The sequence below is a fragment of the Merops nubicus genome, unplaced genomic scaffold, assembly GCF_000691845.1.
Source record: "Merops nubicus isolate BGI_N331 unplaced genomic scaffold, ASM69184v1 scaffold10646, whole genome shotgun sequence".
Lineage (NCBI taxonomy): Eukaryota > Metazoa > Chordata > Aves > Coraciiformes > Meropidae > Merops > Merops nubicus.
This window is the reverse complement of record NW_008613045.1, coordinates 24,335-40,052: the sequence shown is the minus strand read 5'-3', so window position 1 is coordinate 40,052 and position 15,718 is coordinate 24,335. Positions and strand designations below refer to the sequence as shown.

Below are 15,718 nucleotides of genomic sequence, written 5' to 3'. Positions count from 1 at the left end.
GGCCGGACAGAGAGAGAAAGGAGAGCACACTAGTACTTCATATAAATGACATTACGATAATTGATTAAATGCAAAATAATAGGTAAAGAAGAAGGCTAGTATAAATTTACCAGCTTGTGAAAAGGAGAGAAGCAGAGTGGAGTCATGGACTAGTTTATGATTGCTGAAGAGGAAAAGTCACTGGGTTTTCAAAAAAAATGGATTGCGAAATGGAAGAAGAAAATTGTCCAGGGCTTGTTGCAAGTTTCAGTGTGCTGTGGAAGGGCTGGGGAGGAAGGTACAGAAAGGATCTTATGAGGTTGCTCTGGAATCTGAAAAGCAGTGAAGTGGTAAAATTTACAAAAAGAGCTACATGTTGAATCTCTGAGTATTCTGTTTTCCATGAGAAGCAAGAAATAATGTAGATGGAATATATAGCACTACTAATTGTTTTCTTGGAAAAAAAAGTATTCGCACACTTTACAGGAACTCTTCTTGCAAGTAATAAATGGTATATTTAAAATAGACACTCCTCTCATGTATTTGCTTATTTTAAATTTTGCTTTAATTTTTTTCCTGTACCACTTTGAAAGGCTAATATACCTAGTCAGTATCAAAGTAGCTAAGATTTGGATTCAAGAGAGAAGGGACTCTGTGGATGGGAAGTGCAGTCTCAGTGTGAGTAGGGCACAGATGTAGTCAAATGTTGCACTTCATTGTCCTAGAAAAATTGCATTAATTCAGGGTATAATTGTAATTATATGATGGATCACAAATACAAATGTGGCCTGAAAATGTCTTACAGACCACACACCTTTTTGTATATATCTTTTTACCTGAACAATCTGATTCTGTAGGTTGGTGAAGCTTCTTGACATCACTAAGAAAAGTATAGATTTAGAATAGGGAGATACCTGATTTAGGATAGCTCACCTATCCTTTATTAACAACAGAGGGTGTATTTGTATCCATGCTGTTAGTTATCTTTTCTAAAGTAGTATTGATGGCTGACTACCTAAATCACTTAACTTATAAATGAGATTTATTATCTCTTCAGGATTTACAGTATTTCAAATCTAATGTGTAATTGTAGTGCATTAATATTTTGAAATGTACTACTTTGTCTTTTTTCCACTTATAAAATTATAACAGGAACTTTATTCAGAGAAACAAAACCATAAAAGTGCACTTTCTGAATTCCTTATTTATTTAGTTTATGTCTTGAGATTTATGAAAAAGTAATGCACACTACTTGGTTTCATTTGATTTATAGAGGTCATGCTATTATAATACTTAAGATTTCTTCTTGTTTTGTTTTCTACCATCTTTATTATCCTTAACTTTGGATGGGAACAACCCACATTTTCCATGTTCTTAGTGTCTTTATCTAGCATGTATCATGTATAGCGTGTATCATATATAGCATATATTATATAAACACAAAATTAAGTGTGTCTTAAGCATCTGTATTTTACTGTTCCCTGTATTTTATTGTAGTTAGTCCTCTGCTCTTATTTTTGAGGAAAAAATGTCAGGATCTCTCCAATATACAGCTGTGATTTTGTGTATGGATTTATACTTAAGAAGATTAAGGAAAACTCATTTTATTCACACCTCAAAGTAGTCAAATAGCTTTTCACTCTATCTCTTCTTTTAACAAATATTTATGCCTTAACTATTCTGCTATCTATTCTTTCTCTTTTATCTGTATCCTTCGCGTTGCAGAGTTTGAATAGTGTCGGGGAACAATTCCTGAGAGCTAGATGTATTATGTCATTTTTCAGGTCTAATCACATCCAGACTAATGACATGTATTTATGGAACATACAGACTCCATGGAACATTCTATCATAAAGTCTCCTCTGGGTTTTAGGATTATGCCTATTTGATTGTGCTATTGCACATCTTATTTTGTAAAGAATGTCCAGAAATAACGAGGCTTTCCAAATCTGGAAGTCACAGAAATTTCTGAAACTATGTATGCAGTGAAAGAACTTTGGTTTTCAGGAGAAGAGAAAACTGAAATTAAGAAAAGCCTTGAGGAAAAACAAAAAGAGTAATTAACTTACATCTTTGTCCTGTGCTGTTTTTAGAATTTAAGATGGGCATGTTTGCTGTGTAAGGTTTCAAGCATGTTTTTTTGAACACTAGGTTCCTAAACACCTCTCTTTCATAAGTGACATTACTTACAATGAAAAGTTCTGTATCAAAGCATGATAAAATAGATGGTAGTTATTTTGTTTTATTCAAACTTCCAGTACAATACCTGGTTTTCATTTACTTTACATGCTTATTCACTGAGATTCTCATTTGTTTCTAAATTTGTCTATAATACCCTTACACATATTGCTCTTATATGTCAAGATGAACAACCAACCCAAATAAATGCTAGTTCCACAACAAAGCAATAACTATGCAAATGAAGACTACCTATTGACATGATGTAAATTTAGTAGAATTTTATTCCATTATTTTGTTCTCAAATTCTAACGTATGTCTCTCAACAAAGATCTGTTTTGGTGGATTACAAGCTGCAGAGCCAGAGAATTTTCAAACTGTCATTTGGCATTTATGGCATGGCCTTAAATCAGGAGCATATAAATGCTACTGTGTCTAAATAAATCAGTCTATTAGTACTTCCTTCTTAACATCATTAATTGAAAGAAGTTGATGCATTACCACGTCACAACTTCTACTAATTTATTATTATTTGCAACAATTAATACAAAAATATTATAAGCCATCTATCTCAAGGGATGAGAAATAAGCTGAACAGGAGTCCAGAAAGAGAAGATACTTCTTATCTTTTATTTTCCTCTTTAGCTTCTATTAGAATTGTTTTTCTAATATATTTGATCAGTGAAAACTTAAAACTGAAGAAATATTTGTAATTAAAACTATTTTTGTTTGTCACCTTGATGTGTCAATTGGTTTTTTTCATGACAAATACTTTATTTAAGGACTGTTAAAAATGCAGTTTTAAAAAACTGTTGGTACTTCTGACTGACATGCAGCCAAACACTGATCATTCGCTTCCAAAATCTTCCAAGGGAGCTTTCCCGGTATTCAGTTGTGTCCATGCTGACCCCCACTGACACTACTAGAATGCCTTGCATTACCATACTAGGCATATTCCTAATGTGGAAACAATGTGATTCCAAACATCCTTTGAAAATTTTTTGAGAAAGCTTTATCTTAATGCAGTCTGTCTTAAAGCTATGCATTCTCATGGACATTAAAAATATCAAATGAAGTACAAAGGGATCACGATAGACATGTTTTAATAAACGCTTTTGACATGGTAGGAAAGCTTGCTTCAGGGCTCTAGAAATGGAATAGAAAATTTTTTCAGAAAATATTACATACTTTAGCTGGGTTTTAGTAGTGGTAGTAATGATTTATTTAACAATTATTGCAGTTATAGCTACACTATATTGCTATAAGACATAATATATGAGGGAGAAGTAGATTTTTCTGTTTGCTTGCTTGTATTTCTTCCTATGGATTCACTCTACTTGCCCAGATAAAAAGATATTATTTATATACTTACTTTTTTCTTAAACATGAATAAACAGCATCTTTTGGCAAAACTCAGGTGCTATGCTTTCATATTGAGCATCTCATATATAGAACTTATGTGTATTCATTGTGGAAGCAAATTTAATTGCCTAAAAATGCATTCTAAATATATATATGTTGCAAGCTGCTTGTGTTTACAACAAAGTTTTGATACAGCCTTGGCATTTGAAAGTAGATTAAAATTATAATCTGCCAGCTCTAGAATAAAATTCTATAACTATAGAACACAGTGGTTATCAGATGAAATTTTATGTTGTCCTTCAGTTCATTTGATTGATTTATATTACTAATTCTAATTTTGCATTTTTCAATGGTATCTTGATATTGACTGTAAAAAATGGATAAAATTGTCATATATTTCTGTAGTATATGAACTTGTCTGCAATTCTTAATTTAACACCTGCAGTGTTAATAAATTATGAGCAATGTTTTGTGACTCATTAACAAACTGCAGACTGAAATTAGATCAAGCCTTATAGATTTATTTTTTTTTATATATCTAATGGTTTTTGGAAATTTTTGTTCTGCAAGTGATAGTAGCTTCACAGTTCTTTGTAATTATTAATACTTTTCAAGATTTCCTCCCATTTTTTTGCTACAAATAGATTTTCAGTACAGAGAATGACACTGTCCCTCACATGTTCTCCATGTCTGAAATGGCAGTGTGGTTCTGAATGTGAAGTAATAAAGTAAGTAATGAGATAGTTGCTTTGGCATTTAACTTGCATGCATTTGCAGTAACTTAGACTTTGTGAGACGAGAGTAACATTTGGTTACAAAAAAATACCTGCTGAATTGACCATGAGAGTTAATAGCTCATGTTCTGTGTTTTGATCTTGATAATACCGCCTTTGGCAGAGTGTTACAATAATGCAGTCCTTTCCAGAGTGTGTTATGTGGATTCTGAACATCTTGAGCTTGTATATTCTTTTGAAAAAAAATCTGTTTTCCAATTTCGATATGTAAAGCTTGGTTCAGCATAAATTACAACAATCTAATAATGGAAAAAATCTAATTGTCTTCCAATTGGTGATGTTAAACTGAATGTTCAATATACTTGAAAGAGAGAAATAATATTTGCATTCAAGTAGATAATGTTCCAAAAAGTTGAACAATCATGATCAAAAGTGTTGATATTAGTTAACATACCTTTTACTGTCCAGCTTTTTCTTCAGCTTCATTGCAAGGATTGACTTTGCTGTCAGTTATAACTTCTGTTATTTCCTCAGCTCTATACTAACTCTGTCTTTGCTGTTCTTTTTCAACAACAGTAGTTTAACCACTTCTTCCTCAGCTTTCTTTCTCCTTCTGGTGTCTGTGTTATTTTTTTCCCCATTTACTAACTCTGCTCTGCAGACTTCTCTCTAAAACAACTTTTGGCCCTTTCCCTCAGTGTCAGTTTTAACCTTCTGAATACATCCTCTCACGCCCATCTCCTTTGTCTATGTCTGTACATTACACGATGTGATCACAGAAGAAGCGGAATCATCAAGGAGAAGAAACTCAGGTCTGTCTCTTCTACTGCTTTTCTCTGTGCTATTTTTTTTCATTTTACCTTTTGTATAGATATTATCACAGCTCACCTCACATACTTTTCACTCTCTCCCCTCTCAATATATTTAATTATTGGCAAACTGTAAGAATTTAAGTTTAAGATGCTTTTGTAATTTTTATTACTTATAAACTATGCACTCTACACAAAATGTTAAAAGTTAACTGATGACGTGTGCTATAACTTAAGTCTTTAAACTGACTTGATTTCTGTCATACCAGTTCTTACTGCCCATCTCCATTATCTGTAAATTAACCTTTAAGATTCCAACTAGCACGTGAAAACAATCTGTATTTTATTTTATCTTTGTATTTGAAAACTGCTACAAAATAATGGAAACTCTGGTATAACTAGTTATTTCTCACCCTGAGGAGGATATAATTTGAGAACTGAATAATTTTAGTAAATTAAATCTCATGTCCTGGAATTTCAAACTTAGTTTCATTGAATAAAAGCTATTTTGATTAGAAATATAGTTGTTAGTGATCAAAAGCTATTCTCTCATGCCAAAAGTATAAAACCTAAGGTTATGATAACAAGAAAGAGCAAGAAGTCAAAACAGTAGAGGAGCTCTAACTTATCTGTAGTGTTTGTGGCTTTTCTTTCATATTGTGCATTGCTTGTGGTTTAATCTTTCATATAAAATTTTAATCTGCCATTTTATTTAATTTTCCATGTACTTTATATTACTGGCAGAGAACTCAAGTCTAGAAAGGCATCCTAGCTCTTAAAATGCAGTACTTGTTCACACTTCCCTGCTTGCTCAGTTGTGGTATGTCAACAACAACAAAATTCTCCATATTTAAGTTAATTAAATTCACCTATAAAATTTAAATATTACAGTTACTGTTTCAAAGCTCTGATTAATTTCCTGTGCCTCTACTATTATCCCAACAAATTAGCAAAGCCTCTTGGATGCAGTTTAGTTTTTTAAAATCTGAAGAAGTTTTTGGGTACTTTGACTGGTCTATTAAACTTAGGAGGGATTTAGTAAAAGATTTTTTGGTTTTTTACTTCTATGTCTGGCTCCTTCAGAATTTGTTTATTACCTCTAATAATACTCTTGGCCTAATCAGAGTTAGAGATTATCTTCCTAGAGTCTTGCAGATGTTACTTGCTGTGGTTTTCAAATTAAACACATCTCAACATAGAAATTGCTTAAATTACAGGGGAAAAATGTTGAATATGGATAAAGAAGGCAACTGGTAATGTGATCTGAATTCCATCTTCTGTAAATCACCACTATTAGAAATTAATAAATTATGCTGTAGAAAGATTGAGTTTATTTATCTCGTGTTTATGATCCATTCCCAGTTCCTGTGCAGTGATTCTGAAGCTATTGCATTACAAAAATTAAATTAGAGGATTGGGTGAACCATTTCCTGTTCATGGTAAAAGCAAAGGAAAGTTGTGGACCTTGTCGTTCAATAAGCTTCCTCTGAGTTATTGTTTGAATCAAAATACTGAATCAGCTCCTCTCATTCTTGGGGTTGGAAAAAATGAACCTTAAAATGATATCTAGTGTCTCAGGAAAACACATTTTAATCACCTCTGTTTCTTGTACATATGTGAGATGGCACTACCTGTGTATTATTAAGTTTTTTTTACTTCCCAGTTCAGATGCACTTTTGCAAAACATTGTTTAGCTCACTAACAGTTTAAGTAAGTATATGAGGCACCTATAAATTTAACTGTCTAGCACAGAAATGCAAAAGCATGGTCAGCAATGCTGTTGCAAAAGTTGTTATTACTACATTTTAAATTTAGGAGCAATTAGTTTATTTTGTGCATAGTAACATTTTTCAGATGTACATTCAAAACAGGTACTCTTCCATGTGTTACCTCAATGAAAAAATAGCTTACACATTTCAGTACAAGGCAACCTGAGCAGCTGTGTGTACAGCTAAAGCAAATGTGATATTTCAAAGGTATACCTTTAAAGGAGATGTAGCTTGACAGGGATATTTAAAATCTGATGCCTTAGACTGTGACTGAGGCATTTGAAGAGTCTAACTCTGTATTTGACTAATAAAAATGAAAGGGATAGATAAACTCCAAATTCAGTCTAAAGGTACTTAGCATGCTAATAGATGTATCACTTTGGATGGCTGGGAGGTTCTTTGTCCTTATTTTTAGTTTTCATCAGTATTAAACCCAGAAACCAAAGGCCTCAAAATCCAACTCCCAAAATAGTCATCTGTACTGAATCATGTAAAGGCTGATCTTCAGTCTGCTGTAGTAAAAATAGTAAAAACATCAGATTATATAATTAAAAATGAGAGCACAATTGTGTAAAAGACAGAATAGCATTATGTACACATTTTTTGTCAGTAAAGGTTTAAGAGCTGAATTCTTCTCAGTATTCCATGCATGTGTATACACCACTTGTTCTTTTGTTCTTTGGTTAAATCTTTGACCATATTTCTGGTTATTGAGATGCCAGTGAAGATGTCTTGCATTCTTAGGATGGCTGAGGAATCCCTATTATTAGCTGTTTGTTCTTGAAACAGAGGTCTAATTGTCATCAAGTGTTTGTACCTATGTTTTGAAGTGGCTGTATCAGAATGTGAAATATGCTGTGGAGTATACCACTGGTGGGAACTTTAAGGAGCTTCAATGCTTGGCAAACAGGATGTTGGACAGCTTAACAATAAGATTGTGCTCAGGCTTTCATGAAGACAATGCAGAGTTTATAGCATGGATGATCTGAATGGATTTTTATAAGTACAGAACACAAGGGCTCACTGGCCCTTTTGATATTTTTCTTTTACGTTCTCATATCCTACTTCATATCATTCATACTTTTGTATGAGGCAACAAGTACAAACATCATGAGTACCCAGCAAAAATCACTTTGGAAAAGCATCCATACACCATAAGAACTAAGAAAAGAAAAAAAAAAAAAAAGGCCATAACCCTAATTGTTACTTCAATGAACATGCAAAATAGAGCTTCCTAGCTTGCTTTAAAAGACCTTTGTTGTTTACCAGTTTCACTGACCTACCCCTAGTGATGAAGACCTGAGCTCACCCTGTTCATTTATGAGCCCATGATTCCAGAGATTCTTTAACTTTCTGGCTTAGATCACTACACCATCTTATTCAGTTCTTTTTACTAAGTAGTGCCATGTATTCTGCAAATAATCTAAAGTAACATTGTTAACATGGATTAAGCATTGTAATAAAAAGTTGTTTAATTGATGAGAAATGTCCCCTGGGGTTTCAGTCTGTCTTTAGGGTGTCAAGTTTGGAGCCAAGAAGGAAAAAAAAAATGCAGCAAAACCATCAAGCAATTCTCAAATAGAAAACAGGAATGCAAAGGCATGTTCCCCCACTAGGAAGCTGGCTAACTGAAATGATCTTCGTTCTAGCATTCCCTTTTAAGGACAGTAATTGACACTTCAATCTCATTTAAACAGTAATATAAAAACACTTGAACAACCTTTTATTTTATTTTTTTTTTTTGTTCTACTTTTCTGTAGGTGTCAGTCACGTTCTTTTAATTCAGACTGTGATGTGGTTCACAGACATCTTGGAAAGGCCTTTCTTGCAACAATAATCTTAGGTTTGCCACACATTAGACCTAAAACCTTGGAGTGAAGCTCTAAAAGCATTTATGTCAAACATCACCTAATATTTTTCTAGCAGTTAGGCAGCTATATTTTTTACACTGTACATAGTCAGAATGATAAAATGTAGAGCTAACTTCTTAAAGGTAGAATTCAAATTGAATGGCTCTGGGAATAGAAGGAAATGTAATCCATGATGTTCAAAGCAAACAACTTTTAGATTTTGCTTTTAGGAAACTATCTTGTCTACTTTGCCTGATTTGAATACGAATATTGTTTCAGGGATATTTTTTCTGTATAAAATCTGATTTTCCTGCTTTTTCATAAACAGCATTTCCAGAGAAATTTCTAGTAAGAATTTTGGCTAGCATTTTGAAAAGTACTTAAAAGTTCTATATATAGATTTCATTTTTAAAATGAAATGTGATTTAATAATTTGCATTACTTTGAGAAATCAGACTCAGTTTTCAATAAAGCACTTTAAGTAAAGAAGCTCATTTATCAACTCTATAAACACGGTTGCTACTCATTGCTTATTTTGTTTGCAAATATGAAAAATAGAAGCATAAAACATTTTATGTCCTTGTTCGATCTTATGCCTAAACAAGGAATTCCATGTTTGTCTGTTATGGCAAGATGCACATCCTACACTGTTGGAGGCTGGAATTTCTTTCATTCAAAGCAAAGAACTCTAGGTTTATTTTAGGCTTCAGCCTCAGCGGGTGCAAATCTCTTTCTTGGGGGCCTCAAGTGAAAGCACTATCCTGAACTAGCCTGTTGAACTGATCACTGAACAGCTGAAAATCATTGCAGTAGAGAGAGCTCTGGAAAGAACCAGACTCTAACCTCAAGTGTGGGGCAGTCAGCTGTGAGAGAAGGAAGAAACCTTGGGGGGAAGACTGTTAACCCCAGCACCTCCTAGTTTTAAACTTAAGACTGCAGTGTCAAGCTTCCCCATTATCATTCCAAGGAATCCAGTAATTTCTGAGCAATTGTTCAAGCATCGGTATCCATGGGTAGGGAAAACTCTGCTATCCTGCTTCTTTGGTGGAACTGTTATTCTCTTCGAACAAGTATGGAGATGGTCATGTTCTGCTCCAAGTGACTTGGGGTCCTGGCTCCATGGAGTTTCTTGAGGAAAGGTGGGTGAGGCTTGCTGGGGTGCTTTGGCCATGGCACCTCCAGGTTTCTATCAGAACAGCAGAGCTCATTGAGTTAAGGAATTTCAAGAAAATACAGCTGATCCAGGCCCTTTTAGATCTGTTTTAGTTCATACAATCCACTTTTGTATGACTCTCTTGATTAGAATTCTTTTCTGTTCATTTTATCTTCCAGATCTGTGTTGGACTGTTAGATGCCTCTAAGATATATTAGTAACTGTTAGAAAGAGTAGACAGTTACAAGACCAGGAGAACATGGCTGTGTCTACTATCTTATGAAATATTAGTGGTCATTATAATAGTAATGTCATCTGTGATGGTGGAAGGAGGTTTTGGGAGGATATTTTAACATTTCAATCTCTCTATCTCTATAGTTCATCAATATTTCTTCATTATATCTGTATTTTGATAAAATTGAAAATATATCATTTCCTGCAATGTACAGAAATGTCTCCTTCGTGAAATCTTTTTTTTTTTTTTCACAAATTATTTAATTATGAAGAAGTTTAATTCTTTAAATTGAGATGAAAGGACTTCTAGGTATCTTTAAAAAAGGAATTATCATGGATAGTCTTTGATTTTTGTATTAAGATGATATTTCTGGGAAAGTTAAAATTTCTTTTGACCATGTGTATGAAATAACTTGGAGATGTCATAATTCTGCCTGAGCTCAAACTAAAGGGTATTTTAATGACTGGTATTTAATTTTTATCTATTTTGCAATATGTTGGATCAGTGGTATATCTATCAAATTACTTCCTGCTTTAGAAAGTAACGTGGCAGTAGAAGACAATGTGGCATTTGTAGCTTTTCTATTGGTGAGAGCAATTTTAAAATAAAACTAAAAATAAAACCTGGAAGTTTGAAAAGCAAGCACAACTCACTCTCTCTTTCTGCTATTTTCCTAGCGATATCTACAACCAACATAGACAGTATAGGTTAGACTACTCAAAGAACAAAGCAGAAGGTGGCAAAAGGATATATTTATAAACTGGGGACAATATGGGGCAGGAAAGGTTGGGGAATGGGAGAACTTTCAAGAACCCTTTTGGAATCCACTGATTTCCAAAAGTGTAGGCTTATGACTTACTCTGTCTCTTTCTCATTAGTTTGCCTAATAGTTCCACTAGGAACTGCTAGCAGAATGATCTTGATCCCACACAGGATGGGATAGCAGATCCTATCAAAGTGTGGCATATTATTTATGCGCTCTGTAGGAGCATAGTTTTCTTTCTTGCACTTCTACCTTGCCCCAGTATAGTTTCTCTTTAAGCATAACTTCATCCTCTGCTTTCATACCCATCTACAATATGGTATTTCCTTAAAATATGGCAGCTTTGTTTCCCTCTTGAGTCTGTGTACTATAAAGTAGATCACAATTTTGTGAGAAGCCCTCAATAACCAATAATTCTAATAACGTGCTATTTTTGGTTTGTACCTTGGGTTTTTTTGCCCCATACTGATAGAATTGTTTTAATCGAATGTAATATCATTTTGGCTTACAGTAAGAAAAAGAAACAGAAAGACTGTTTAAAAGTTAATGTTTTTCTAATTAATGTAAATTTAATTTGACTTATAATTCTTTCACATTAATTACCAAACTTGGATTTCAGAGTGCAGTATTTATGGGCTGCCAAACTAGTTGATAGCGATCCAATGTATTTTCATTTCTTTGTGACAGAGAAGTGCCCTGAGCCATTTACAGCTTCTGATATGCATTCAGAATATTTGTTGGCATCAGTTATCTGGATTTATGTGCATGACTGGATTCTGAGTATTGCTGTTAGTGTCATTTGTTCTTCATCATTTTTGAACTCTATGACAAGCCACAGTAATAACATTATTAAACCTTTTAACCTGTAGAAGCTCTGAGAATTGATTATACCAATGAAGATTTAACGTAATTACTGAAAACTATTCTGACACATTCCATTTTTATGCTTGAACCATTAGACTGCATATTGTGTGTACACTGCATAAAACATACAGCACAAACAAAGTTCTACTTTTATTTTTGTGTCATCCTACTTGAGAAAACTGTAAAGTAACTGACACCTGCCTTGCTCTCTGTTGTGTTGAGTGTGTTAATGATTCTGGAAGTGCACGAAATACCCGTGGGTTCCCTTCAGTAAGCCTTCAATCAGTGTGCACAAATGTACACACTAGCATGCAGTGAATATGACTCTGGATGTAGAATACCATTCTTGGTTGGTTGACTGAACTCATCAAATTAAATTAATTTGGTGCGTTTTATTCTTTTTTCCCTTTTTAATGCATGATTTATATTACTTTTATTATTATTTCTGCATTTTTTCTCTCCCCCCCCCCCTTTTTGTTTTACATATTGCTTTCATTTGTTTATAGAAGACAAGAAAGCAGATCCAGAGAATGAGGATACAGGTAGGGTGACTTATTCCAAATGTTTTCATAGTTTTGCCCTTAAGTTCCTTACCTATTATGTTTAAGCAAAATGGTGTATTTTGAGGATTTCAACAAAGACACTAGGAAATGGAAACTAAGAAATGTATTTCCTTTGCTTTTTTAAGAGAGTAAAGTTAGAGTGAGAAATGGGAAGAGACCAGAATCAGCTAAAGAAGGCTCTTGTACACCTTAAGACTTCTGTCTTTCTCACATCTGGGCAGTGTGCTCACATGCACACTGCCTTTTCCTTCTCTATTACTGGTTTCTGACTTCCAAATCACAGTGTTTGTGTAGCCTACTCATCACTAGTTTCCCCCCATGCCTAAGCTGCTCTGCCTTCCAAATCTTTTATCCTCGTTCATGCTTATCCAAAACGAAATCTGTCCTGATACCTAATAGAGCAGCTCCACTCTACTTCCACACCCCAGTTTTCCCTTTTACTCTGTGCCCCACTAGAAGCCCCACTGTACAGCAAACTCCTTCAGACACATCACCATCACCCGCATCTATAACAGCTAGAATAGTTTAATAATTCCCACTGGAGAAGGCAATGAAAGAAAGAATGAAAGAACACAGCTCCTAGTTATTTTTATTTTTTAAATAGGTAGGTTTCCCTTAAGCTAAGCTGGGTGATAAAACCATTTTGTTGTCTCTTTTGTTTCTGTGAACCACATGCTATCAACTGAAGAGTCTTACCTTAGAGGGTAACCACCATTTGACCTGAAGAGCAAGTAACAGTCTTTAGCTCCAGGCTGAATTGAATGATTGCTTATTTCCCTGTAAAAATGTGACTCTGTGAGCAGCTGAGGTGAGAAAAAGTTAGATATCAACCACACCACTGAATATAGGTCCTTAAAATTATTTTCATAAAACAAAAATTTAGTTTTTAGTTATGAGGAAAGCTTTAATGGTGAATTAGCTGAATCTTACCTTATTTCAAGCTAAAGTATGAAAATAATGGTTTGAATTTGTAGTTGGAGCAGTGATTCTAGTGCCTCTCCTGAGTCCTGTTGTAGGAATTACACAGCTGCCACCTAGACATTGTAGGAATTATGCGGATGACACCTCAACAGGGCTCGTCCCTAGGTTCTGTTTTAATAAAAGAATCACACAGAGTTCCATCTTCTACTGTGTTTAATATAGTAGTTAAAACTGTATGTGGTTGCAATAGTAGTTACAGATCAAGCTGGATGCCTCTAGAGAGACCTGCTGTTTGGTACTGGACTTTATAGTCTCTATAGGTCACTTGATTTCTTGATGGCACTTCTGCTCATCTACTCCTGTTCATGGTGTCTGGGGTCTTCTGATTTGCTCCTGCAGCCTCCAGACACCCTTTTTGTCTGTGTATTGAGACATTTCCTTTTCTGTTGCTACAGAATATCTTGTAGTTAAAGTTTTACTTATATTTCCGTATCTGCCATTTACATTTCCATACATAAAACCAAAGGTTAGAGTACAATTTGTCTGTCCTAAGGCTTAATATCCTTTAGTCACTAGTGCTAAACTTTGGCAGTCGTCATGCATCCGACGGCAGATGACAGGGTTCCCATGCACAGCACTTGGGCACCTTACTCTGGCATTTCAGGACTGTGCACTGCAGTTGTGCTGCTTTCCCACAGCATGCTCTCTTCTCAAGATATGGAGAATGGCTGGTACTGCATCAGCAGCTGGCTCTTTGTCCACCAGCAATTTCTCTGTGCTGATGAAAACTCTACTGAGCTAACCTTCAGGATCTTTAACATTAGAGAGTTGTTCAAAATAAGCAAAATTCCAAGATATTGCCTACAGTGTAATGATCCCAGTTGTGTTTGGTGTGCAACATCAGGCTTTGTTCTTCCATCAGTCTTACTTAATTTTTTGTGTACCTATGGTTGAAGTTTGAGTGTCTTATTGGGTATTTCTGTTGTGGACAAAGCTACTGTCTAGAAGCAAAATTCTGGAAGGAAGTTAAAGCAGAAGTGTACAAATCAACTCACTTTTGCCTCATCAAAATTTGTTTGCATGCACTTTAGTACATCATGGAAGTACATGAAAGTATATCAGAAGTAGATTTTATTTTTCTAGTGTCAGTCTCTAGAGTCCTCTAAGTTTGCAGTACTGAGCTCTAGGTAAGTACCTGAATAACAGAAGGGCTCAGAGAGCCTTGTTGTTACCATTGTGAAAGCTTGTGCTCCTACATTTTCATCACTTTTGATAACTAATTTTTAGGTTCAGGTTAGTTCTGATTTGCCTACACACACTACATATATGCCTTCTGATTATGCTGGAGTCCTTATTGTAGAACAGGTGTTCAGCCTTGGTCACCAAAACCACGTTAGGAGCTGAAGCTTCCTGATGCACTCAGAGTTACTGAACTCTCTGGAAGTACTTTCTGCTCCTGCTAAATGCCCACCCATAGGTTTCGGCAAAGTATAGATTTCCCAGCAGAAGTAGAGATGATGATAGGCTTGTGTTTCCATGACTTGGTGCAACACACACGCATGCTGAACCATGTGAATGGGAAGCGCTGTGATGCTCTCTCAACCTTTCCTACTCCCATCCAGACCATAGCTGCATCTGGCTTAAGTTACATCGACATTAGCCTGAGGCAGCCGGTAACCCTGCACACACTCCGCATGTCAGACCAATGCATAGTACAACCCAAGCTGCTCTTCTGCATTGTGAACTTTCCACTGCCCTCAGGATTCCCTCTTTTTGCATATAACTGAATTCACTTCCTTGTTGAAGGCAGCTTCAAAAATACATCGCAAGTTAATTTTGCTTTGGGAAAGTTTTTATGGGAATTGAATAGTTGTTTTTTTTTGTTTTATGTTTTTTTTTTCCCTAAATTTTGCTGTCTTGTTTTTCTCTTGAGACTAAAATGAACCCCTAGTTTAGCTTATTTTGCTACAAAGGAATCACACCAAGAGCTTATGTTTTACTCCCCTTTTCAACGGCATATTTCAGAGTGCTTGGTTTTGCAGATCATGGGCAATTGGATTTGTGGAACCTAACTTTCACTTTGCCAACTGATCGTACATCATTAATATTTTCACAAGTAACTGAACTTTCTAAGTTATGCTCAAGAGATATTATTTCATTACTTTCTGTAATTTCCTGAATTATGTCAGAATGTCTGGGAACAAACTTATGTAATGATTTCATAAGAAAACTTGACAAAATTTCCCTTTTTGGTGAAAAATATTTCCTTTACATTACTGAAGAATGACAAGTGGATTTGCAGAATGTTATGAATGCAGAATGTTTCTCTCAGAGCAAAAGTCAGAGTATTTTACTTTAAAACCACTTACGTGTTACCTCTGTCATTGAAAAAAGAAAAATATAATTTTCCAGTTTATCATTTTTCTTTTCAAGAGAAAAAAAAAAAAGCATCTTTAGAGCTTTTAAAACTAGGTCCTAAAAAAAGAGTCACTGCATCTTAATGATATATTGGCAAATACTGTTTTGGGGCCTCAAATG

At 34.8% G+C, this 15,718-nt stretch overlaps 1 protein-coding gene across 1 annotated transcript in view; it reads left to right on the top strand.

Moving 5' to 3' along the window:
• LOC103774367 (regulating synaptic membrane exocytosis protein 2) overlaps positions 1-15,718 on the top strand; it is a gene marked incomplete at its 3' end in the record, with an annotated part of 152,814 nt that overhangs the window by 116,064 nt on the left and 21,032 nt on the right. Inside the window, exon 17 of the mRNA XM_008941767.1 lies at positions 5,024-5,065. Within this exon, the coding sequence (XP_008940015.1) occupies positions 5,024-5,065 (42 nt within the window). The remainder of the gene's footprint in view (positions 1-5,023; positions 5,066-15,718) is intronic.